The sequence below is a fragment of the Pristiophorus japonicus genome, chromosome 20 (assembly GCF_044704955.1).
Source record: "Pristiophorus japonicus isolate sPriJap1 chromosome 20, sPriJap1.hap1, whole genome shotgun sequence".
NCBI classification, from domain to species: domain Eukaryota; kingdom Metazoa; phylum Chordata; class Chondrichthyes; family Pristiophoridae; genus Pristiophorus; species Pristiophorus japonicus.
In genome coordinates, this window is record NC_091996.1 from 14,054,857 (window position 1) to 14,079,407 (window position 24,551).

General features: G+C 48.7%; 1 protein-coding gene across 5 annotated transcripts in view; it reads right to left on the reverse strand.

Annotated features, from left to right (window-relative positions):
• The window catches only part of LOC139233169 (ral guanine nucleotide dissociation stimulator-like), a 136,393-nt gene that overhangs the window by 47,762 nt on the left and 64,080 nt on the right, over positions 1-24,551 (reverse strand). For 4 of the 5 annotated variants that reach the window (XM_070863764.1, XM_070863769.1, XM_070863767.1 and 1 more), the window contains exon 2: positions 1,481-1,591. In XM_070863764.1, the coding sequence (XP_070719865.1) occupies positions 1,481-1,591 (111 nt within the window). Of the gene's footprint in view, positions 1-1,480; positions 1,592-4,417; positions 4,474-24,551 lie in introns of those variants that run through there. The other variant, XM_070863768.1, reaches the window with a different exon arrangement.

The window sequence follows — 24,551 nt, forward strand, 5'->3', positions numbered from 1 at the left end:
CCTGATCATGGTGCAGTGACACCCCCCCCCCTCCTGATCATGGTGCAGTGACACCCCTCCCCCCCCCCCTCCTGATCATGGTGCAGTGACACCCCCCCCCCCCCTCCTGATCATGGTGCAGTGACCCCCCTCCCCCCCCCCCTCCTGATCATGGTGCAGTGACACCCCCCCCCCTCCTGATCATGGTGCAGTGACACCCCCCCCCCCTCCTGATCATGGTGCAGTGACACCCCCCCCCCTCCTGATCATGGTGCAGTGACACCCCTCCCCCCCCCCCTCCTGATCATGGTGCAGTGACACCCCTCCCCCCCCCCCTCCTGATCATGGTGCAGTGACACCCCTCCCCCCCCCCTCCTGATCATGGTGCAGTGACACCCCTCCCCCCCCCCCTCCTGATCATGGTGCAGTGTCCGCCCCCCCCACCGCCCCCCCTCCTGATCATGGTGCAGTGACACCCCCCCCCCTCCTGATCATGGTGCAGTGACACCCCCCCCCCCCCTCCTGATCATGGTGCAGTGTCCGCCCCCCCCACCCCCCCCCTCCTGATCATGGTGCAGTGACCCCCCTCCCCCCCCCCCTCCTGATCATGGTGCAGTGACACCCCTCCCCCCCCCCCCCCCACTCCTGATCATGGTGCAGTGACCACCCCACCCCCCCCCCGCTCCTGATGCAGTGATGCCCCCCCCCCCCCGCTCCTGATCACTATACAGTGTCTCACCTCCCCCTCCCACGACAGGTGCACTGCTCACGTGGGCATCAGGTGCGGACTGTGAACATGGCTGTGGCAGCTCGAATGGTGCGATACACTGCCGACACTCACCGCCTCGGCCACAGGTGTAGTGTGGGACTTTCCCGGTGTTTATGCATCAGTTGCACAACAGGCGGTGCACTTACGGCCTGCACCACGGGGGTGCTTTTAATGCGTGGATTGCAGCACATAATCCAGGCTGACACTCCCAGTGCAGTGCTGAGGGAGCGCTGTACTGTCGGAGGTGCCATCTTTCGGATGAGACGTTAAACCGAGGGCCCCGTCTGCTCTCTCGGGTGGATGTAAAAGATTGAAGAAGAGCGGTGGAGGTGCACCCCGTGTCCTGGCCAATATTATCCCTCAACGAACACCAAAAAACAGATTATCTGGTCATTATCACATCGCTGTATGTGGGAGCTTGCTGTGCACAAATTGGCTGCCGCGCTTCCCACATTACAACAGTGAGCACCCTTCAAAAAGTACTTCATTGGCTCTAAAGTGCTTTGTGCCGTCCTGAAATGAAAGTTCGCCCTTATTCTTTCAAATTTAAAAGACTTCTCCGCAAAACATTTAATTGAAGCAGTGCTGTCAGCGTTGCGAGGACACTGATGGTAACCGGGGAATTTCAGCAATAAAAAGCCGAGCAGTGGGGTAGGGTGGAGGACAGTGAGGTCTCCCATCTCCCGGCGCTGCGGGAGTCCACGTGGTAATTTGTGTCCCGACGCTGCTTACCCCTAGCCATCGCTGCCCTTTGCTGGCCGCCTGGTGCACCTGCACTCTCCTGAGCGTTATCGTATAGATGGCGCCGTCTTCCGTCTCCTCGCCAATCTCCTGCGCAGCGCTCTGAAAGGGAAATCAATCGGTGTCAGTGCGATGCTCCCCGCGGCCGAATAGTCCGCCGGCGCTCACTGTCACGATGCACGCCGGCCCGTGAAGTCCCAGGGCAACTCAGCTGGATTTGTGCATAGATTTTATTATTATTTTTTTTTTTTACACTCAGCGCTTTGCCCTGTTTGAATTTCACAGGGCCGGGAGGGTTTGGAAAGGGGCTGTGTGACTCTGAATGCTGTTGGGCTTGTTTAGTAGCTAAAACCTAAATCAGAACACTGTGACCTGCTCCCATTGTGTGCTTGAGATAAAGGCAAATTAATGGGAACATGGGTTACAACCTTCGTACGCAGCGCCTTGAGGTTCCAGGGTGTGCAACTAATTGACACACCAAGACATAACACTTGGAACATGCTGGTCTAACATAAGCGGGCGCTCTCGATGATGTTCCCTCCTCCCCCTACCCCAAGGGGCCACTCTTGCGAGACCCTGGCTACCATCGGCGCATTGCGTCTGTAATGTATGCACCTGTGAGTATTCTCACAGGTTTATTCTGGTTGCACTTCAGTCCCACGCTCCTGATCTTTGGGCGTCCTGTGTGGAGGGCAGCGGGCAGGTCGGAAGGCCTCCTCGTAGGACTGCTCCTGGGCCTGGCCAAGGCAGTGGGCAGTCGTTCAGCCCGACTGCCTGCCTCTCTTCCGCGGTTACGTCCGAGCCAGGGTGTCCCCGGAGATGGAGCACGCGATGTCCACCGGTACGCTCGCGGCCTTCCGCAAGAGGTGGGCGCCGGAGGGACTGGAGTGCATCATCACCCTGGGCAACCAAATTTGAATTTGAATCAATATTATAAAAAGTTAATTTGTTTAATTTGTCGGTTTTAGTGCTTCTTTTATAAGGGGGCATTTGATTTATTGTTTCAACTTAAAATAGTTGTAGAGCTGTTGCATGGTGAGTGGCTTAGCCAGTCATGTGATGTTCACAAGACTCAATAAAACCCCAGCCAGTTGGGTCTTGGTCAGCCACGATGAGGCATGCAATTGTGAGCCTAGTGGATGCACTGGTAGTGTGTGGTATAATTGTTGAACCTTTGTCAATAAACCAACTAGTTCTTAATAGCAATGTGCTGCTATGAATTCTTAAGCAAAGAACCCATGAAGCAAATACATTACAAGGTCCTAACTCGTCAACGAGGAGTGGAACTTAAAACAAAAGAGGAACACGCATAAGGAACAAGGGGAGAGGCCAGTTAGGGCCCATCAAGCCTGCCCAGGTCTTGGCTCACCCCTGAACAATGTCAAGTTGAATGTTGTACCGGCATCTGTACCCAGCGAGAGTCAGTGCTTTCAGAAGAGGTAGGGGTTGGGGTGGAGAGACTAAGGCGTTTAAAAATAAAGGTTTCTCTCACAATTCGGGGGCGGGAGACAGAAATAAAGACTGTTGCTCTTCATTTTTTTCAAGGGAACGGAAGCTGAAAGCAGCTTGTCCCATAAGATGGGGAGGGGGGGGGGGCGGTAACAAAAAGAGTGCCCAGCGTGACATCAATAAGCCACTCTGTAACGACCATGTTCAGCTTTGGCTCTCCCACTGGTTGAGCAAGGTGATTTCTGGGTAATTAAATTGTCCCCTGTTGTTTGCCCTGCCCCCAAAAATGAATGGATGGCTAGACAGCCATTGCCAAGTGGGGGAGGACATCGCCATGGTGATACGGGCACGATATTCCTCATTAAAAGCCCTGCTGTTAGATACAAATTGTACTTGCCATCCCATCTCGCAACTGCTACAATAGTCACTTCTTCGAACAAAAAGAAGGAAACTTCAAAAGTGACCTCACTGAAGTTTGAAAGATTGTGAAGGAGGCCGACAGAAGCTGACCCAGGTCAAGTGGTTACTATCGCAACAGCTTCAGCTGCCAGAGATGGGGATGGGTTTGTCACAAAGCAGCAGGCTGGTTGGGCCTAATGGCCTTTCCCTGTTCCTAAAATGTATTAATATGTTTTTATATTCCTCTTTGTTTGCACAGTGTGACGCATAAAAAGTCAGCTGACCTCAACCAGGTGGCACACAGCGTCCTAGTGCTGGAGTGCGCGGGCGTAGCAGGTAAGGATGTTGCCTGGACTGGAGAATTTTAGCTGTGAGGAAAGATTGGATCGGCTGGAGTTGTTTTCTTTGGAACAGAGGAGCTGAGGGGAGAGCTTATTGAGGTGTATAAAATTATGAGGAGCCTGGATAGAGTGGATAGGAAGGACCTATTCCCCTGAGCAGAGGGGTCAACAACCAGGGGACATAGATTTAAAGTAATTTATCGGAGGTTTAGAGGGGAGTTGAGGGGAAATGTTTTCACCCAGAGGGTCTGGAACTCACTGCCTGAAAGGGTGGTAGAGGCAGAAACCCTCAGCACAATTAAAAAGTACTTGGATGTGCACCTGAAGTGCCGTAAGCTACAGGGCTACGGACTGAGAGCTGGAAAGTGGGATTAGGCTGGATAGCTCTTTGTCGGCCGGCACGGACACGATGGGCCGATATGGCCTCCTTCCATGCTGTAAATTTCTATGATGATTCTCTGATGAGGTCAGGCTTGGTTGGGATGTCCTTCCATCAGTCGGCCTCTGTCAATTAACAAGGCCACATATAAAGACGGACCACATGGATGAACATACTGTATCCCAATAGGAGTAGAGTCGCCAACTCTGGTTGGACATATTCCTGGAGGTTTCATCACATGATGCCTCCCCATCACCTCGCCTCCAATTGCCTCACCCTGTCAAACAGCCTTTTACCCCTATTTCCAATATTTTTATAACCAATAAACAAAAGTGTTCAAAGAAATTGAAAAACACTTACATTTTTAATGCAACAGTGATTTTTCTCCCGGCAAAGTCCAGGAGTTTAATTATTAATTCCTGGAGAAGCCAGGCTAATCCAGGAGGGTTGGCAACTGCAAGTAGGAGCCAGCACTTTTCTGAGAGGGAGAAAAATGTCCATGGAGTCAGAGGGAAACAGGTGATGCCAATACTGTGGACTGAAGGCCCTTATCATTTCTAGAGCATTGTTATCAAACAGCGGGCACAGGGCTGTAACAACAGAAGAGGGTGAACTAATTGGTAATGAAACCTGTTCAAATAAACAATAATGAATCCGCCTTTCAGGATCCAAGCGGGCGCGGTTTGATACACAATACACACTTCCTTGGCCTCTCTGGTCTCCCATCTCACGCATCTGGAAGCATCATCGCTATAAGGGACCATCTACAAATCTCATCCCTTTCACTCGGTGTGCAAAGGAGACTCTTTGAAAGGGGATTCATATTCCCATGTACGGTTTGCGTTACATCAAACGGACAATTTTCGTCACTGAACCTTCAAGGGGGAAGAAGCACGCTGGGGGAGAAAAGTAAAGACGTGCGTCTTTGAACTTTTGTGGGGAAGGATGAAATTTAGGGACGGTCCCTAACACCACAATCACCTGTTGTGCACTCGTGGCTTTGTTCAGTCAAACGTTAGTGAGCTATCACTGTGTGCATGGTTGTCCGTCACAGCAAACGAGCCAAAGGTGGACAGAGGAAATGTTTCAAGGACACCCTCAAAGCCTCCCTGATAAAATGCCACGCACTACCGACACCTGGGAGACTCTGGCCAAAGACCGCCCGAAGTGGAGGAAGTGCACCCGGGAGAATGCTGAGCACCTCGAGTCTCATCGCCGAGAGCATGCAGAAAGCAAGCGCAGGCAGCGGAAGGAGCGTGCGGCAAACCAGTCCCACCCACCCCTTCCCTCAACCACTGTCTGTCCCACCTGTGACAGGGACCGTGGCTCTCGTATTGGACTGTTCAGCCACCTAAGGACTCATTTTAAGAGTGGAAGCAAGTCTTCCTCGATTCCGAGGGACTGTCTATGATGGTTTGGGGAATCTAGAACACGGGGTCACAGTCTCAGAATAAGGGGCCGGCCATTTAGGACTGAGATGAGGAGAAATTCCTTCGTTGAATTTTCCCCTGATCAGTGTCCGCTGTAACTCACTGATAGCTCCCCTCGCTAAAAGACATCACAAACGCACAGATGTGCGCCTTGTCTTCAGTTATCGCCAAGACTATTCTTAATTCGGACAGTCGGTAGAATACTGTGTACAGTGGCTCGACTGAACGCTGCTCAGAAACTAGAAGGTGCAAGGTGGCAGAGCCGGCAAGGTAAAAGCAAAGTCCGTCGAATGTAATCATTTGACACCAGCAGAGTGTGAATGAATCGGCTCCCCTGTGCCCGGGTAGAACTCACCCAATCACCATTCATCATCTTTCCCAGTTAGTAACATAAGAACATAAAAATTAAGAACAGGAGTAGGCCATCTAGCCCCTCGAGCCTGCTCCGCCATTCAACAAGATCATGGCTGATCTGGCCGTGGACTCAGCTCCACTTACCCGCCCGTTCCCCGTAACCCTTAATTCCCTTATTGGTTAAAAATCTATCTATCTGTGATTTGAATACATTCAATGAGCTAGCCTCAACTGCTTCCTTGGGCAGAGAATTCCACAGATTCACAACCCTCTGGGAGAAGAAATTCCTTCTCAACTCCGTTTTAAATTGGCTCCCCCGTATTTTGAGAATGTGCCCCCTAGTTCTAGTCTCCCCAACCAGTAGAAACAACCAGTAGAAACAACCAGGAGAGGGAAATTCGTAGCTTCTTGAAGTTTGGAATGAAACTCTTCAATTGTCAAGGTAGAATTCACTAACCCAAGCACCAAGGTTCGTACTCTCTCTCGAATTTCTGGTGAAATGTCATTGCCAAATTGTTGCAAGGTCGTTAGAAACCTCTTCAGCTTGCTGAGCTGTCGAGCACCGCAGGCTGGTGGCAGCTGCTGATTTGCCAGTGAGGAAGAAGAAGAGGTTCCATTACTTAAGCCATTTGGAGGAGACGGTGCCCCATTCAATGCAGTGGGCGAGTGACTGCTGCCATTTGTTAATGTTGTTGGTGTGAATGAGCTCGTTCGAGGTGCTCCTTGGTTGGTTGGAGGAGGTGGCATTGTTGGAGGTGTCAACCTGCCTCTATCTTGTCTATCCCTTTCATTATTTTAAATGTTTCTATAAGATCACCCCTCATCCTTCTGAACTCCAACGAGTAAAGACCCAGTCTACTCAATCTATCATCATAAGGTAACCCCCTCATCTCCGGAACCAGCCGAGTGAATCGTGACTGTACCCCCTCCAAAGCCAGTATATCCTTCCTTAAGTAAGGTGACCAAAACTGCACGCAGTACTCCAGGTGCAGCCTCACCAATACCCTGTACAGTTGCAGCAGGACCTCCCTGCTTTTGTACTCCATCCCTCTCGCAATGAAGGCCAACATTCCATTCGCCTTCCTGATTATCTGCTGCACCTGCAAACTAACTTTTTGAGATTCATGCACAAGGACCCCCAGGTTCCTCTGCACCGCAGCATGTTGTAATTTCTCCCCATTCAAATAATATTCCTTTTTACTGTTTTTTTTCCCAAGGTGGATGACCTCACATTTTCCGACATTGTATTCCATCTGCCAAACCTTAGCCTATTCGCTTAACCTATCTAAATCTCTTTGCAGCCTCTCTGTGTCCTCTACACATCCCGCTTTCCCACTAATCTTTGTGTCATCTACAAATTTTGTTACACTACACTCTGTCCCCTCTTCCAGGTCATCTATGTATATTGTAAACAGTTGTGGTCCCAGCACCGATCCCTGTGGCAGACCACTAACCACCGATTTCCAACCCGAAAAGGACCCATTTATCCAGACTCTCTGGTTTCTGTTAGCCAGCCAATTCTCGATCCATGCTAATACATTTCCTCTGACTCCGCGAACCTTTATCTTCTGCAGTATCCTTTTGTGTGGCACCTTATCGAATGCCTTTTGGAAATCTAAATACACCACATCCATCGGTACACCTCTATCCACCATGCTCGTTATATCCTCAAAGAATTCCAATAAATTAGTTAAACATAATTTCCCCTTCATGAATCCATGTTGCGTCTGCTTGATTGCACTATTCCTATCCAGATGTCCCGCTATTTCTTCCTTAATGATAGCTTCAAGCATTTTCCCCACTACAGATGTTAAACTAACCGGCCTATAGTTACCTGCCTTTTGTCTGCCCCCTTTTTTAAACAGAGGCGTTACATTAGCTGTTTTCCAATCCGATGGTACCTCCCCAGAGTCCAGAGAATTTTGGTAGATTATAACGAATGTATCTGCTATAACTTCCGCCATCTCTTTTAATACCCTGGGATGCATTTCATCAGGACCAGGGGACTTGTCTACCTTGAGTCCCATTAGCCTGTCCAGCACTACCCCTCTAGTGATAGTGATTATCTCAAGGTCCTCCCTTCCCACATTCCCGTGACCAGCAATTTTTGGCATGGTTTTTGTGTCTTCCACTGTGAAGACCGAAGCAAAATAATTGTTTAAGGTCTCAGCCATTTCCACATTTCCCATTATTAAATCCCCCTTCTCATCTTCTAAGGGACCAACATTTACTTTAGTCACTCTTTTCCGTTTTATATATCTGTAAAAGCTTTTACTATCTGTTTTTATGTTTTGCGCAAGTTTACCTTCGTAATCTATCTTTCCTTTCTTTATTGCTTTCTTAGTCATTCTTTGCTGTCGTTTAAAATGTTCCCAATCTTATAGTTTCCCACTAACCTTGGCCACCTTATACGCATTGGTTTTTAATTTGATACTCTCCTTTATTTCCTTGGTTATCCACGGCTGGTTATCCCTTCTCTTACTGCCCTTCTTTTTCACTGGAATATATTTTTGTTGAGCACTATGAAAGAGCTCCTTAAAAGTCCTCCACTGTTCCTCAATTGTGCCACCGTTTAGTCTGTGTTCCCAGTCTACTTTAGCCAACTCTGCCCTCATCCCACTGTAGTCCCCTTTGTTTAAGCATAGTACGCTCATTTGAGACACTACTTCCTCACCCTCAATCTGTATTACAAATTCAACCATACTGTGATCACTCATTCCGAGAGGATCTTTTACGAGGAGATCGTTTATTATTCCTGTCTCATTACACAGGACCAGATCTAAGATAGCTTGCTCCCTTGTAGGTTCTGTAACATACTGTTCTAAGAAATTATCCCGTATGCATTCTATGAATTCCTCCTCCAGGCTAACCCATGCAATTTGATTTGACCAATCGATGTGTAGGTTAAAATCCCCCATGATTACTGCCGTTCCTTTTTCACATGCCTCCATTATTCCTTTGATTATTGTCCGCCCCATCGTGAAGTTATTATTTGGGGCCTATAAACTATGCCCACCAGTGACTTTTTCCCCTTACTATCTCTAATCTCCACCCACAATGATTCAACATTTTGTTCATTAGAGCCAATATCGTCTCTCACAACTGCCCTGATATCATCCTTTATTAACAGAGCTACCCCACCTCCTTTCCCTTCTTGTCTATCTTTCAGAATTGTCAGATACCCCTGTATGTTTAATTCCCAGTCTTGGCCACCCTGCAACCACGTTTCTGTAATAGCCACCAAATCATACCCATTTGTAATGATTTGTGCCGTCAACTCATTTACTTTATTTCGAATGCTGCGTGCGTTTAGATAGAGTGTTTTAATACTAATTTTTAAACCATGATTTTAGTTTTGACCCCTCCTGCAGCCCCTTTATATTCATACATATTGTCCCTTCCTATCACCTTGTGGTTTACACTTACCCCAGTGCTACTCTGCTCTGTTGCCTCCTGCCTTTTACATTCTTTCTTGGGGTCCTGTTCATCTATGCTCTCACCCACTCTAACTAGCTCAGAGCCCTCTCCTTGGTTCCGAATACTCCTCGCGTTGAGGCACCGAGCTTTCAGGCTTGCCTTTTTATTACACTTTGACCCTTTAGAATTTTGCTGTACAATGGCCCTTTTTGTTTTTTGCCTTGGGTTTCTCTGCCCTCCACTTTTACTCATCTCCTTTCTGTCTTTTGCTTCTGTCTCCATTTTGTTTCCCTCTGTCTCCCTGCATTGGTTCCCATCCCCCTGCCATATTAGTTTAGCTGAACCCGTCGGCGAAGGACGAGGTGTCAGAAGCTAACGTAAATTGGGCCTCCTCTCTCATACCACCAGAGACAACAACAACTTGTATTCATAGAGCGCCCTTAACGTGGTAAAACATCCATCCCAAGGCGCTTCACAGGAGTGATGCAAAATATCTGACACCGAGCCACAGAAGGAGAAATTAGGGCAGATGACCAAAAGCTTGGTCAAAGAGGTAGGTTTTAAGGAGCATCTTAAAAGGAGGAAAGAGAGGCGGAGAGGTTTAGGGTGGGGGTTCCAGAGCTTGGGGCCCAGGCAACAGAAGGCACGGCCACCAATGGTTGAGCGATTATAATCAGGGATGCTCAAGAGGGCAGAATTAGAGGAGCGTAGATATCTCGGGGGGTTGTGGGCTGGAGGAGATTACAGAGATAGGGAGGGGCGAGGCCATGGAGTGATTTGAAAACAAGGACAAGACTTTTGAAATCGAGGCGTTGCTTAACCAAATTGACTGGTTGTTTATTTTATTGCTGTTTGTGGGATATACCAGGCACAGGGTGCTTGCTGAGTTTGCCAACGCAATAACTTGCATTTATATAGCGCCTTTTATGTAATAAAATGTCCCAAGGCACTTCATAGGAGCGTAATCAGACAAAATATGTCAACAAGCCACATAAGGAGACATTAGGACAGGTTGGTCAAAGAGGGAGGTTTTAAGAAGCGTCTTAAAAGGAGGAAAGAGAGGCGGCGAGGTTTAGGGAGAGATTTCCAGAGCTTGGGGCCCAGGCAGCTGAAGGCACGGCCACCAATGGTTGAGTGATTATAATCAGGGTTGTGCAAGAGGCCAGAATTGGAGGAGCTGGACTTTGAAAGTAATTCACAATGTGAAGCAAGTTGCGATGGAATAAGGTGCTATATAAACCCAAGTTTTTGTTGTTGCTATTTTTGGTTTAATTTGAATAGATTGCTTATTATGAATGGCCAAATGGGCAAACTAATTTTTTTTGGGGGGGGTGCGGGGGCGTGAGGGGGGAATGGGAGTTCAGCCTATGGGATCAACGCCTTCAGGTGAAAGTCAGGGAAAGAAAATCAAGGCAGCACAGAACCTAACTGAAGCCAGTTCTGTTGCTCTCTTTCTTAGTGCTTGCATGTGTTTTTATTTTGCTGACCAGTTTCAGCACGAGTTCCACTGTTGGGACTTCCACGTTTCAGGAGAACGGTTGCTAATTTTATGACAGTTGGCTCTCAGCAGGTTTGGTGAATTATGATGAGGCTGCGACCACAAAAAACTTCCACTAAGTCAGCATGCACAAATACTTCCCCTTGCTCCCCCGCCCCAATGCAGCTATTTTCGGGAGGCCCAGTTCCTTCGAGGCCACTTCTCGTTTGGTCGCTGGGTTTATTTTTACCCTCAGTCCGCGTTGCTTCACATGACTGGGGTTTCCCTCGCGACGACGTCTCGTGCCCGCTCTGCCCCAGCAACAGCGATTCCCCGCTTTGAGAAATGTTTACACAATGGCTGCTGAGTCAAGGAGCTTCAAGCTTGCAAGCCAATCGATTGCTCTCAACAACAGTGCCCTTAACGTGGTAACAGACGCACCAACATCAGCGTCCTCGACCAGGCCCAACATCCCCAGCATCGAAGCACTGACCACATTCGATCAGCTCCGCTGGGCAAGGCCACGTTGTCCACATGCCAGACACGAGACTCCCAAAGCAAGCGCTCTACTCGGAACTCCTTCATGGCAAACGAGCCAAAGGTGGGCAGCGGAAACGTTACAAGGACACCCTCAAAGCCTGCCTGATAAAGTGCAACATGCCCACCGACACCTGGGCGTCCCTGGCCAAAGACCGCTTTAAGTGGAGGAAGTGCATCCGGGAGGGCGCTGAGCACCTCGAGTCTCATCGCCGAGAGCATGCAGACATCAAGCGCAGGCAGCGGAAAGAGTGTGCGGCAAACCTGTCCCACCCACCCCTTCCCTCAATGACTATCTGTCCCACCTGTGACAGGGACTGTACTTCTCGTATTGGACTGTGCAGCCACCTCAAGACTAATTTTTGGAGTGGAAGCAAGTCTTCCTCGATGCTGAGGGACTGCCTATGATGATGATAACATGGTAAAACGCCGCAAGGCGCTTCCCGGGAGAGTAATCAGACAAACACTGCTTGCTGCTCGCTGCCAGTCGCTGCAAGGTAACCTGGGGATGGATGAGAGTGCAGTTCTTAAACTAAAGGGTCGAAATTTGGTACCGCCATTTTTGAGGGATTTTACCGCCTGGCGTTAAGTGCAGGCTCCAACTGGCAAATTCAGTTTTTACGCCCAAAGATGAGAGAGCCGCGCTAAAAGGTGGCATTGCACACTCACCCTCGAGCGGGAGCTCAGGAGGCCGGCTGAATTTCCCGACAGGAAGCTGACGGCATGGGAGCTGGAAAAACGGGGACCAAAAAAAAACACAAAAACCTCTCCGACCCACACTTACCCGCTAGTAAATAAAAGCTGAAATAAATACAGAAAAAAACCGTCTCTGGGCGATTCCGCCCAAGATCCGCCATGTTGACACCACGTTTTTCCCAGGCTGTATGGGCCGTTAGGCCCTCCCCCCCCCGGACAAACCAAACATCGCGGGAGCGGCCACAAGGGGGCGCTGCAGGCCGGGTGACATCACCAGGTGGGTGGCGTTAGAAGGTGCAGCGTTACCTCTTGGCGCCTCCACCAACAACCAACTCAATTGGCTGGCAGGCATGGCCTTTGCCGTCCGCTAGCTGCCCATCGCCGGTGGTAACGGGCGGCGATATCAAGGGAATTTCAGCCCCCCCCACCCCCCCCCCCCCCCAAGTCTTTGGATAAACTGGATGCACATAATCCAGGGCTGACACGCCCAGCGCAGTGCTGAGGGAGCGCTGCACTTTCATCGTGTTTCGCGGAGGAGACGTTAAAACCGAGGCCCCGTCTGCCCTCCCAGGTGGACGGAAAAAATCCCACGGCCGCTATTTCGAAGAAGAGCAGTGGGAGTTCTCATCGGTGTCCTGGAAAATATTTATCCCCCGACCCAAAAGCAGATTTATTCATCTCGTTTGCTGTTTGTGGGATCTTGCTGTGTGCATATCGGCAGCTGCGGTTACAGATTATAGCAGTGACTGCACTTCAAAGGTAATGTGTGCAAGAGCATTGAAAAGATTCTCAGGGGCGTGGCGAGGCACAGTATAAATGTAGGACTGTCTACATCTTGCCCTTCGCTATCCCAAAATGTTTCTGGAAAGTATATTATGCATGATGATATTTACTGGATTCTTTCCTGCTTAGGTTTATGGAAGTATACCTGCGGTTACAATTTCCATTCGTGGAATCGTTCAGTAATGTACACACACACACACACACACACACACACGTACACACACACACACACGTACACACACAGGTACATACACACGTACATACACACACACAAACATGTACTTGGGGCAGTTCCAACACCATACCTTAAGCCCATGAAAAAAAAAACTTTATGTTCTTTTTTTCTGTGGACATAATGTTTACTGAAAGGACCTCTCCGTTCGCTGCTCCACATCTCCTCGTCCCTTGGGACCATGCCAGCTGAGGCACCATGGTTACCATAAATATTTGCTATCCAAATATAAAAATAAGCATCCATTTTCTGTCAATGAAAAATGTTCCGTTGCAGTTTAATTCCATCGAGATTGACTGGTATTTAGTGAGGTTTCCCTCTTCCCCTTTTTGCCGTGGCTCTAGACATGGACTGACACCTGGGAGTCCCTGGTCAAAGACCGCCCTAAGTGGAGGAAGAGGGCGCTGAGCACCTCGAGTCTCGTCGCCGAGAGCATGCAGAAACCAAGCGCAGGCAGCGGAAAGAGCATGCGGCAAACCAGACTCCCCACCCACCCTTTCCCTCAATGACTATCTGTCCCACCTGTGACAGAATTTGCGGTTCTCGTATTGGACTGTTCAGCCACCTAAGGATTCATTTTAAGAGTGCAAGCAAGTCTTCCTCGATTCCGAGGGTCTGCCTATGATGATATGGGTGGGGGTCCACAGATGCCAGCAGTCCTCGGGACCGTGCCCAAGTGGTCACTCCGTGTGCGCGAGCTGGGATGGGTAGTGCGGACAGGCTGCTGGACTGTGGTGGAACAACCCCGGCTTTGGAGGCAGTTCAGAGAAGGTTCACTCGGTTGATTCCAGAGATTGGGGGTTTGATTTATGAGGAAAGGTTGAGGAGGTTGGGCCTCTACTCATTGGAATTCAGAAGAATGAGAGGTGATCTTATCGAAACATATAAGATTATGAGGGGGCTTGACAAGCTGGATGCAGAGAGGATGTTTCCACTGATGGGGGAGACTAGAACTAGGGACATAATCTTAGAATAAGGAGCTGCCCATTTAAAACTGAGATGAGGAGGAATTTGTGGAATTCGCTGTCTCAGAGAGCTGTGGAAGCTGGGACATTGAATAAATTTAAGACAGAAATAGACAGTTTCTTAACCGATAAGGGAACACGGGGTTATGGGGAGCGGGCAGGGAAGTGGACCTGAGTCTATGATCGGATCAGCCATGATCTTATTGAATGGCGGAGCAGGCTCGGGGGGCCGTATGGCCTACTCCTGCTCCTAATTCTTATGTCTTCGCCCAAGGTTCATGCACATGCTTACCCAGTGGGGGTGTGTGGTGGCGAAGAGGGTTCAGAGGATCAGGTGCTATGGCCAACATTTACTCTCTATTGCCCAGGGACCCCCCACCCCCCTGCTCATCCCCACCCATCCCCAAATGGGATCAGGGAGCTGAGCACAGAACAGGGGGTTGAACCGGGGACCTTCCTGCATTGATCAGTGTGAGATATCGTGAAGAGAAGGCCCGAGATCTACTTCATTAACACTATGGCAAATATCAGAACTTGAGAGCGCACGATACACAAGAACATAAGGAATAGGAGCAGGAGATGCCATACTGCCCCTCGAGCCTGCTCTGCCATTCAATAAGATCACGGCTGATCTGATCTTGGCCTCAACTCCACTTCTCTGCCCGCTCCGCATAACCCTCGACTCCCTTATAGTTCAAGAATCTGTCTATCTCTGCCTTAAATATATTCAATGACCCACCCTCCACAGCTCTCTGGGGTAGAGAATTACAAAGATTCATGAGAGAAAAAAATGTCTCCTCATCTCCGTTTTAAATGGGTGGCCCCTTATTCTGGGACTATGCCCCCTAGTTCTAGATTCCCCCACGGGGGGAAACATCCTCTCAGCATCCATCCTGTCAAGCCTCCTCAGAATCTTGTACGTTTCAATAAGAGCACCTCTCATTCTCCAATGAGTATAGGCCCAACGATGCCCATCAAATGGACAGCTCCCATTTATTGGAGTTCACCATAGCAGATTGATTCTGGTGTCCTCCTGGAGTCTAGGACTAATGCCACAAGCTTCACTCCATGTTTGGGCACAAACTAGATTCGGGTGACAAAGCTGGTAGTTAAACAGAGATTATGATGAACTTTTATAAAACACTGGTTCGGCCTCAACTGGAGTATTGTGTCCAGTTCTGGGCACCGCACTTTAGGAAGGATGTGAAGGCCTTAGAGAGGGTGCAGAAAAGATTTATGAGAATGGTTCCAGGGATGAGGGACTTCAGGTTACATGGATAGACCAGAGACGCTGGGGTGAGAAGGTTGAGAGATTTGACAGAGATGTTCAAAATCATGCGGGGTCTGGACAGAGTAGGTGGAGAGAAACTGTTCCCACTGGCGGAAGGGTCGAGCACCAGAGGACACAGATTTAAGGTGATTGACTGAAGAACTAAAGGAGCCACGGGGAAAAATGTTTTTACGCAACGAGTGGTTAAGATTTGGAATTCACTGCCTGAAAGGGTGGTGGAGGCAGACTCAATTGTGGCTTTCAAAAGGGAGTTGGATAAGTAGCTGAAATTAAAAAAATTTCCAGGGCTATGGGGAAAGAGCGGGGGAGTGGGACTGGCTGAGGTGCTCTTGCAGAGAGCCGGCATGGGCTCGACGGGCCGAATGGCCTCCTTCTGTGCTGTAACCATTCTGTGATTCCAGGAGAGCTTTAGAGAGGCTCCGCGTTGTATAGCCAGCACCCATACACATCAACCCTTTCATTGAAGTTGATGACTTTGTTCCAGAGTTTTTGTAAGAACGGAACGAGGGGTTGAACAGCTTGGAGCGGAACAAATGTGGAGACTCTCTCCCAGCTTTAGGTTCCTCACACCTTTCTGGATCAAGTTCAGGTGCACAAAAATGGAGAACAGAAATCACAAGAAGTTGAGCTTGTTAGAAATGTTATGTATTTGCTTCATGGGTTCTCCGCTTAAGAATTCAGAGCAACACATTGCTATTAAGAACTAGTTGGTTTATTAACAAAAGGTTTAACAATCACACTACACATTACCAGCTCATCCCTTAGGCTCACAACCACCTGCCTCATCGTGGATGACCCAGACCAAAACTGGCTGGGGTTTTATTGAGTCTTGTGAATATCACGTGACTGGCTAAGCCACTCACAACGCAACAGCTCTACAAACCTGTGAGCATGTGCATACATTACAGCCTCCACGGTCGCACACTTATTGCCTCATCTCACGCGTGAGGGGCGGGCCACTCGGGTGAGAAGTCAGGGAGCGGAAGTAACACTGCGTCAGCACTCATCACAGCATTCAAGTAGAGGAGGGGGACCAACTTGTGGGGCGGGGGGGGCGGGGGGAATGAAAAATGAAAGAAGGGAAAATATTGCAAACTTACAGAAAGAAAAGTTTCGAAAGGGCCGCTACTTTCCTACAAAGCAATGTAGCAAATTGTTGCAAGAGACAGGCGAGCGTGTGTCATTTCCTTCCACAATGATACACACAAGCGCCATGGTGATACATGCGGCATCAAGTCATTGTAAACAAGCCAGGGAGAGAAGTGTGCCAAATGCTCCTTCACACCCTCTGTTCAGTCCGACACCATGGAGCAGAGCAGATGCCCGAACAGACGCTTCTGACAGACAGCCGCTGGCGAAGCTCACACAGGAGACAGTGGTCACTCGGCCCGAAGACACAGAGACCCGACAAGGGGGCTCACATTACCCCCAGGAGCGGAAGAAAGGGAAGCAACGTGGCAGAGGGAAAAAAAAAAGTGTACAAAATAAAACTTGAGGGGAATCCATATCCCTTGATTGGCGAGAAAGAACTCCAAGAAATGGGAGATTCTATTTGCTGGATGTAATGCATTGACTTCATGCGTTCTTGCTTAAGAATTCAGAGCAACACATTGTTATCAAGAACTAGTTAGTTTATTAACAAAGATTTAACAATCACACGACACATTACCAGTTCATCCACCAGGCTCACAACTGCACATCTCATCGTGGATGATCTAGACTCAACTGGCTGGGGTTTTATTGAGTCTTGTGAACATCACATGACTGGCTAAGCCACTCACAATGCAACAGCTTTACAACTATTTTTGTAAAACTTTAAAAATCAGTGCCCCTTTTTATTAAGGGCACAATCAACAGGTCTACAACTTTTGAAGTTGAGACCATCAATCAAATCAAATTAAATCAAATCAAATTAAATGCCCCCTTACAGCAGCTCTACAACTCTTTGGGGGGGGGGGGGGGGAGACTAAATAAACATTAGATCGAGTGCCCTAAAGGGATGTGTCTCACTGTATTGGCCAGGCTGCATTGCAGCATCTATTCACAGGTGCGACTCAACTACTGACCAACACGGGGGCTTTGACCTGCTCCGTTTCCGACCTGGGCCAGTTCACCCCTCATCATCGGACCTGGTGATCCCAGGTTAACCGAGGCCCACCATGTGGATACTGGTCTTAGTGCGGACACCTGATCGGCAGAGGCGACAGCAGCCCAGAGCTCCTGACCACAAGCAATCATACAGCCTCAGCCTCCCAGCGGTGGGATCACAGGCGCCCGCCATTGCACCCGGCAACAGCTCTACAAACCCGTGAGCATACTCACAGGTGCACACATTACAAGAAATCTTCAAGTTACCTATTTATTGGAGGGATATTGTTCAAACACAATCGTTCTGTAACATTACATCCGAATGTACCAGACAAAGGACTGGACAGAGCTTGTTGAACTAGTTTATGGAGATAAATGTAGATATAGTAGTCGGAGCATACTATCATGACATAGTGTTTGATCATGAGTCAAGCAGCACCCGAAACCAAACTGGCAGCAGCGAAAAGGTCACTCTTCTAAAAGACCAATCTAAAAGGCAGACAGCAATGTGGGGAGGACTCGTTTGGAGTTCCGCCATCGATCTGCTCACCTCAAACTAATAATAATCTCAAAGCTGCTACGTGGGGCAAGGAATGACATTTACACGCTCTCCAGAATGTGGCAAACTTCCTCCTTCGCCCTGCTAATGTTCTTCGCCCCTCAAGACGCCGACTCATGCTGTTCCACGGCCACCAGCTACTCCCCGATACGCTCAGCCAACTGGCCGCTCCTCACCGGCGAGCCTCAGCGGTGAGCGCCGGTGGGGTATTCAACTGCAGTGAGCATCACACTTGACGTACACACATTTCAACCGGGGCGGGGAGCGGGGGGTGCTGGGAATGGCGCCACAAGCGATCAGGAGTGGCGAACCTGGGCGATTATTTGCACTGCCTAGCCCTGAAGGGAAATGCAGCAGAAAATCTATACCAAGTCTTCTGGGATTGAGGTTAAAGTGGGGCAGAGAACAAGGAGAGAACTGTCCTGCTCCCTGAATGCGACGCTGGCATTAGATACCCTAAGAGGGGGGGGGGGGGGGGGGAAAGTAAGCTGATATACGGCACTGCCATCCCTCATCTTAGCGCGCACAAGAAATAATTATGAAAGAGAATAAAATGAAGACAGTGGCATAATGGGAACAAGCGCAGTGCAGCAGATAACCACATCTACTGAAGGACAGGCGTGCCTTCGCCAGCTGAGATAGGGGACTTTTTGGAAGAGTCGGTTCACAGAACTAAGTTAGCCGGACCACTCCTCGATTATCCATTTAAAAGGAGTTTCCAGTATTTGTACAACGTGGTACAAACAGAGACAGCAGGGTTCCATTGCCGGTCCGGTCCGGGTTACCGAGAGCAGATCAGCGGCGAGGAATGAGAGAAGCAGACAGTCCTGCTGCCCGACATTCCTCCGAGAACCACACTGACAACTTGTGTCGCTTGCGGAAACATTGTGCACTGCTGCCTCACCCAGGATTAAACCACCTTCCTCATTCACGCTCAGAACCCCATGACTATCTTTAAGTGTAATTTATCTCCAGTAAAATTAGCAAAAGAAAGCTTTAGCCATTTTTTTTTCTTTCCCAGTTCCTCCCCCGTCTCCCCCCTTGTCTCCCGAGATGGTCTCTTTCTGTCGGGGTGTGGGCTTCACAAGTGCCACCCACTCCCCATAACCACACTCAAGAAGTCATTCTTCCTATGAGAGCTTAGGCACCAGCCTTGGCTTCGTTGGCTGGCACTCTCGCCTCTGAAGGTTGTGGGTTCAAGTCCCGCTCCAGAGACTTGAGCGCATAATCCAGGCTGACACTTCAGTGCTGTGCTGAGGGAGTGTTGCACTGTCGGAGGTGCCGTCTTTCGGATGAGACGTTAAACCCCATTTGCTCTCTCAAGTGGATGTAAAAGATCTCGCGCCACTATTTCGAAAAAGAACAGGGGAGTTATCCCTGGTGTCCTGGCTAATATTTATCCCTCAATCAACATCTCTAAAAAAAGTAGATCATCTGGTCATTATCACATTGCTGTTTGTGGGAGCTTGCTGTGCACAAACTGTCTGCTGCCTTTCCGACGTTACCATAGCAATGACACTTCAAAAGTACTTCATTAGCTGTAAAGCGCATCGGGACATCCTGAGGTCATGAAAGACGCTATATAAATGCAAGTTCTTTCTTTTAGACGGCAAGCATCAAGAGACTATTCGACTGTGAGGGAATCAAAGCTGAGCCCAATTCTATCCTCACCTGACAATCACATTAAAAGGCACGATCTGGCTTGGGACCCGGGACTGTGATCAAGGCCGTTTGCTAACCCGGTGTTTAAACCAATTGTGGCACCACCTCCCTCACTTCTGTATACCACAGTCCCACATTGTGCAACCCACTTAATAATTGGACCCTTGGGGGAAGCTGGGGAAAACTCCAGATGCTTAGTTTTACTGTCCATGTCTACCACAACAACAACAACAACTTGTGCTTATATAGCACCTTTAACGTGGTGAAACGTCCCAAGGTGCTTCACAAAAGTATTATGAGAAAAAATTTTGACATTGAGCCACATAAGGAGAAATTAAGGGTGAGCAGAAGCTTTGTCAAAAAGGTAGGTTTTAAGGAGCATCTTGAAGGAGGAAAGAGAGTTAGAGAGGTGGAGAGGTTTAGGCAGGGAGTTCCAGAGCTTGGGACCTCAGCAACAGAAGGCACGGCCACCGATGGTTGAGCGATTAGAATCAGATATGTTCAAGAAGGCAGAATTAGAGGAGCGCAGACATCTCGGGGGGGGGGGTTGTGGGGCTGGAGGGGATTACAGAGATAGGGAGGGGCGAGGCCATGGAGGGATTTGGAAACAAGGAGGAGAATTTTGAAATCGAGGCATTGCTTAACCGGGAGCCAATGTAAGTCAGCGAGCACAGCGGTGATGGGTGAGCGGGACTTGATGCGAGTTAGGACACGGACAGCCGAGTTTTGGACCACCTCGAGTTTACGTAAGATAGAATGCGGGAGGCCAGCCAGGAGTGCATTGGTATAGTCAAGTCTAGAGGTAACAAAGGCACAGATGAGGGCTTCAGCAGCGGATGAGCTGAGGCAAGGGCGGAGATGGGCGACATTACGGAGGTCGAAAAAGGCGGTCTTAGTTATGCTGCGGGATATGTGGTTGAAAGCTCATTTTCAGGGTCAAATATGACACCAAGGTTGCAAACAGTCTCAGACAGAAGTTGGGGAGAGGGATGGAGTTTAAGGTGGGGACCAAAAACAATGGCTTCAGTCTTCCCAATATTCAATTGGAGAACATTTCTGAGTCTCGGGAGAGCATTCCCCATACACCACTCCTCCTTCACTCCCCAGCCTTTTACTTAAAGCCAGGTGTCACTCACACTTGTGTATTGCAGAGATTCAAGTGCAAAAATTGGGGAAACAGCTCCCTGGGTTGATTTTGCTGGCTCAAGCTTAATCCAATAGCAGATTCGGAGAGGCACATTTTCATGCCTTACATTCCGGGAGCTTTTTACTGAAGGGACCAGCCGACAGGGGGAGAACAGTCGTCTGCAGTGTTGAGATTGTAAAAGACCCTAAAATGTCAGGAAAGCAATAATCTCGTCCCGGTCCCAATTTTCGGATGAACGCAGCGCACTGATAGCTCGATGTATCGGCACCACCATTTAAGGGTCACAGGTCTTCTCAATTACTGAATGCTAATTCTGTCGAAGGCGCATTCATATTCACAATTGCACTATTAATGCCTAGTCTGATGCCTTGCAATAACCCCTGCTCGTTCTCCACTCCCAGTCCGGATCGTATGACTAGCAGTATTCATAAACCCCAACAATTGTTGCTGTACACAATACGGGGTCTATGAGAGCAGATTTCAAAAACACATTCGCTCAATAATGTATTGTTATCTTGTTATTTGACAGGGCAGGCAAATAGGCCAAGGCTTTCAACCGAATACAGGGACACAGAAAGAAATATAAGCACACTGCAGTTTTCTCTCTCTCTCTCCCAACAGAGGACAGGATGGAATCAATGAGATACAGTGGCTGGGTCACCCTGGAACAGGCACGAATATACCCAAAAAGAAATGAGCTTTTTCCAAATGTAGGCAGCTTGTTAATAAAAGCTGCAGTGTGAAGGAAGGACAGATCCCTTTTTTTTTCCCAACCATCAGTGCTCATAAACACAAACGCCTCTATTTTCTCCCTGATCTCCCACCACTAACATCTTCCTTTGCAACCTCCCTCTGTCTCCTCCAATGGGTCAGTACCAGCGCCTCAGTCAAGTGCCCCTAGTGAGCCTAGACAATGACAACAACAACTTTCATTTATATAGCGCCTTTAATATAGTGGGAGCTTGCTGTGCGCAAGTTAGCTGCCACGTTTCCCACATTACAACAGTGACTACATGCCAAAAGTACTTCATTGGCTGTAAAGCACTTTGAGATGTCCGGTGGTCGTGAAAGGCGCTATATAAATCCAAGTCTTTCTTTCTTTCTTAGTACAACCGTCCCAAAGCGCATCACAGGAGCGATTATCAAACAAACTTTGACACCCAGCCACGTAAGGAGATATCAGGGCAGGTGATCAAGAGCTTGGCCAAAGAGGTTGTTTTTAAAGAGCGTCTTAAAAGTAGATAGGTGGAGAGGTTTAGGGAGGGAATTCCAGAGCTTACGGCCTTGGCAGCTGAAGGCACGGTCTCCAATGGAGGAAGCAAAAACAAAAAATCAGGGATGTGCAACAGGAGAGAATTGGAGGAGCGCAGAGATCTCAGAGGGTTCATAGAATCAGAGAAATTTACAGCACAGAAGGAGGCCATTCAGCCCATCGTGTCCGTGCTGGCTGACAGAGCGCTATACCGCCTAATCCCACTTTCCAGCTCTTCGTCTGTAGGGTTATGGCACATTAAAAGTATATCCAAGTACTTTTTTAATGTGAGGGTTTCAGCCTCTGACAACCTTTCAGGCAGTGAGTTCCAGACCCTCACCACCCTCTGGGTGAAAACATTTTCCCTCAAATCCCCTCTAAACCTCCTACCAATTACTTTAAATCTATGCCCCCTGGTTGTTGACCTCTCTGCTAAGGCAAATAGGTCCTTCCTATCCACACCCCTCATAATTCTATACACCTCAATATGGTCTCACCTCAGCCTTCTCTGTTCCAAAGAAAACAATGGCAGCATATCTAATCTTTCCTCATAGCTGGTGGTTGTAGTGCTGAAGAAGGTTAAAGAGGTGGCGAATGCTAGCGTGCTATTTCATTGTGTGTGTGTGTGTGTGTGTGTGTTTGGAGGGCATGATATCCGAGCTCCATTCGGTACCGTCCTGATCTCACGTTGGGCCCCCTGTACATCCCCCCCGTACTTTCTCCAGCAATATAGTGTCATTCCCCTCTATAAGCTAAACAGACACTGTCCCTTTAAGAGTTTCTTCAATTTAAAAACAGGCTGCAATCAGGTTTTCATTCACAAGAGACAGCGAGGACAGAACCAATGCTCAGGAAGGTGCATTTATCTCCCCATCCCCCCCACTCCCGTGTTGTGAGTAATTTATTTTCTGCATTGCAGGCCAACGCAACAGCCAATCTGCAGTGTTGCGCATTTCGCTAAAGTCGTTCATTTGTTCCAGCCCATTATTTCGGTGCATATTCCAGTAGTTTCCTTTCCAGTTTGTTAACTGCGCGCAGGGCATGGCCTGTTGTCACCATTTCACTGATCAAAGAGCCAGGAAGAGTGGAGTAAGTTCCCATTGGTCAGAAGGGTCAAGGTTCACACACACACACACACACAAACTCATTGTTCAGGACGCTCTGAAAGTCCTGTAAATATCCTTTTAAAGGGCTGGTGCCATTTTTGGTAAACTGCCTCGTCAGACAAATTTACTTGGTCATTAAATGTACACAAGTCCTCATGAAAAAGTCTTTGACAAATCTCACCCCCCCCCCCCCCCCCCCACTTGCTTGCAGACACACCGGTGGTGGTATGGATTTTGGCCGTCCCAGTGTATCACCCAGTGCATTCGCACTGACTGCACCACACTAGCTCCGGTTGGCAATCTCGCTCAGACAGGGTGGCTGGATTTTGGAAATGGGAAAATGTCCCACTGGCACAGTACGGAAGCTCTCCTGGGCTTGGCCTGAGGCATACTGTGCAGTGCGGTGGGATCGGTTCCATATCAAACCGGATCTAGGAACGCACACTGGGGCAGAATAACTTTACAGATCTGATCTAGCAGTTCTTTATGCTAATGTGGGAAGAACTCACATTTATGATCGCAGCTTTCCTGAACTCAGGACGTTCCAAACAGCTTTACAGCCAACAAAGTACTTTTGCAGTATTGTAATGTAGGGAAACGCGGCAGCCAATTTGCGCACAGCAAGCTCCCACAAATCAGCAATGAGATATTTGCCAGATAATCTGTTTTAGTGATGCTGATTGAGGAACAAATATTGGCCAAGACACCGGGGAGAATGCCCCTGCTCTTCTTCGAAATAATGGCCATGGGATCTTTTACATCCACCTGAGAGGGCAGACGGGGCCTCGGTTTAACGTCTCATCCGCAAGCCGGAAGAGGCATCATTCCCAGCCTCGACGAGCATAACATTCACAAAATAATGTAAGAAAGATTCCATGCAGATACATACAATTACCTGTAAAACAAAATATTACACACAATTGAAAGTATTTCAAGTCAAAAATATTTCAAATATGAATAAATTAACTATCCTACACTTTGACAGTATTTAGCTGAGCTAATTCTCGGCCAGGGGCTTAAATCAAGCAGGCTCAAGGGGGCGACAGAGGGTTCATTAGACGTTGGATGCGAGATGGTATCTGGTCTCTACCAGGGCTTTAGGAGGCCAGTCGGATTTCTCTGAACTGCCCATTCATTGGGTTGATTGTGGACTGCCTTTGGTTATGGAGGCTTGACGAGAGTGGGGGGGGGGGGGTGGGGGGGGAGCAATGGGTGTAATGTATGCACTGTGAGAATGCTCACAAGTTGGTGGAGCTGTTGAGTTGGGAGTGGCTTAGCCAGTCACGTGATGTTCACAAGACTCAATAAAACCCCGGCCAGTTGGGATAGTGGAGGTCCACGATGAGGCAGGTGGTTGTGAGCCCGGTGGATGAACCGGGAATGTGTAGTGTGATTGTTAAACCTTTAGCTAATAAACCAGCTAGTTCTTAATAGCAATGTGTTGCTATGAATTCTTAAGCAAAGAACCCATGAAGCAAATACATTACACTGTTCAATA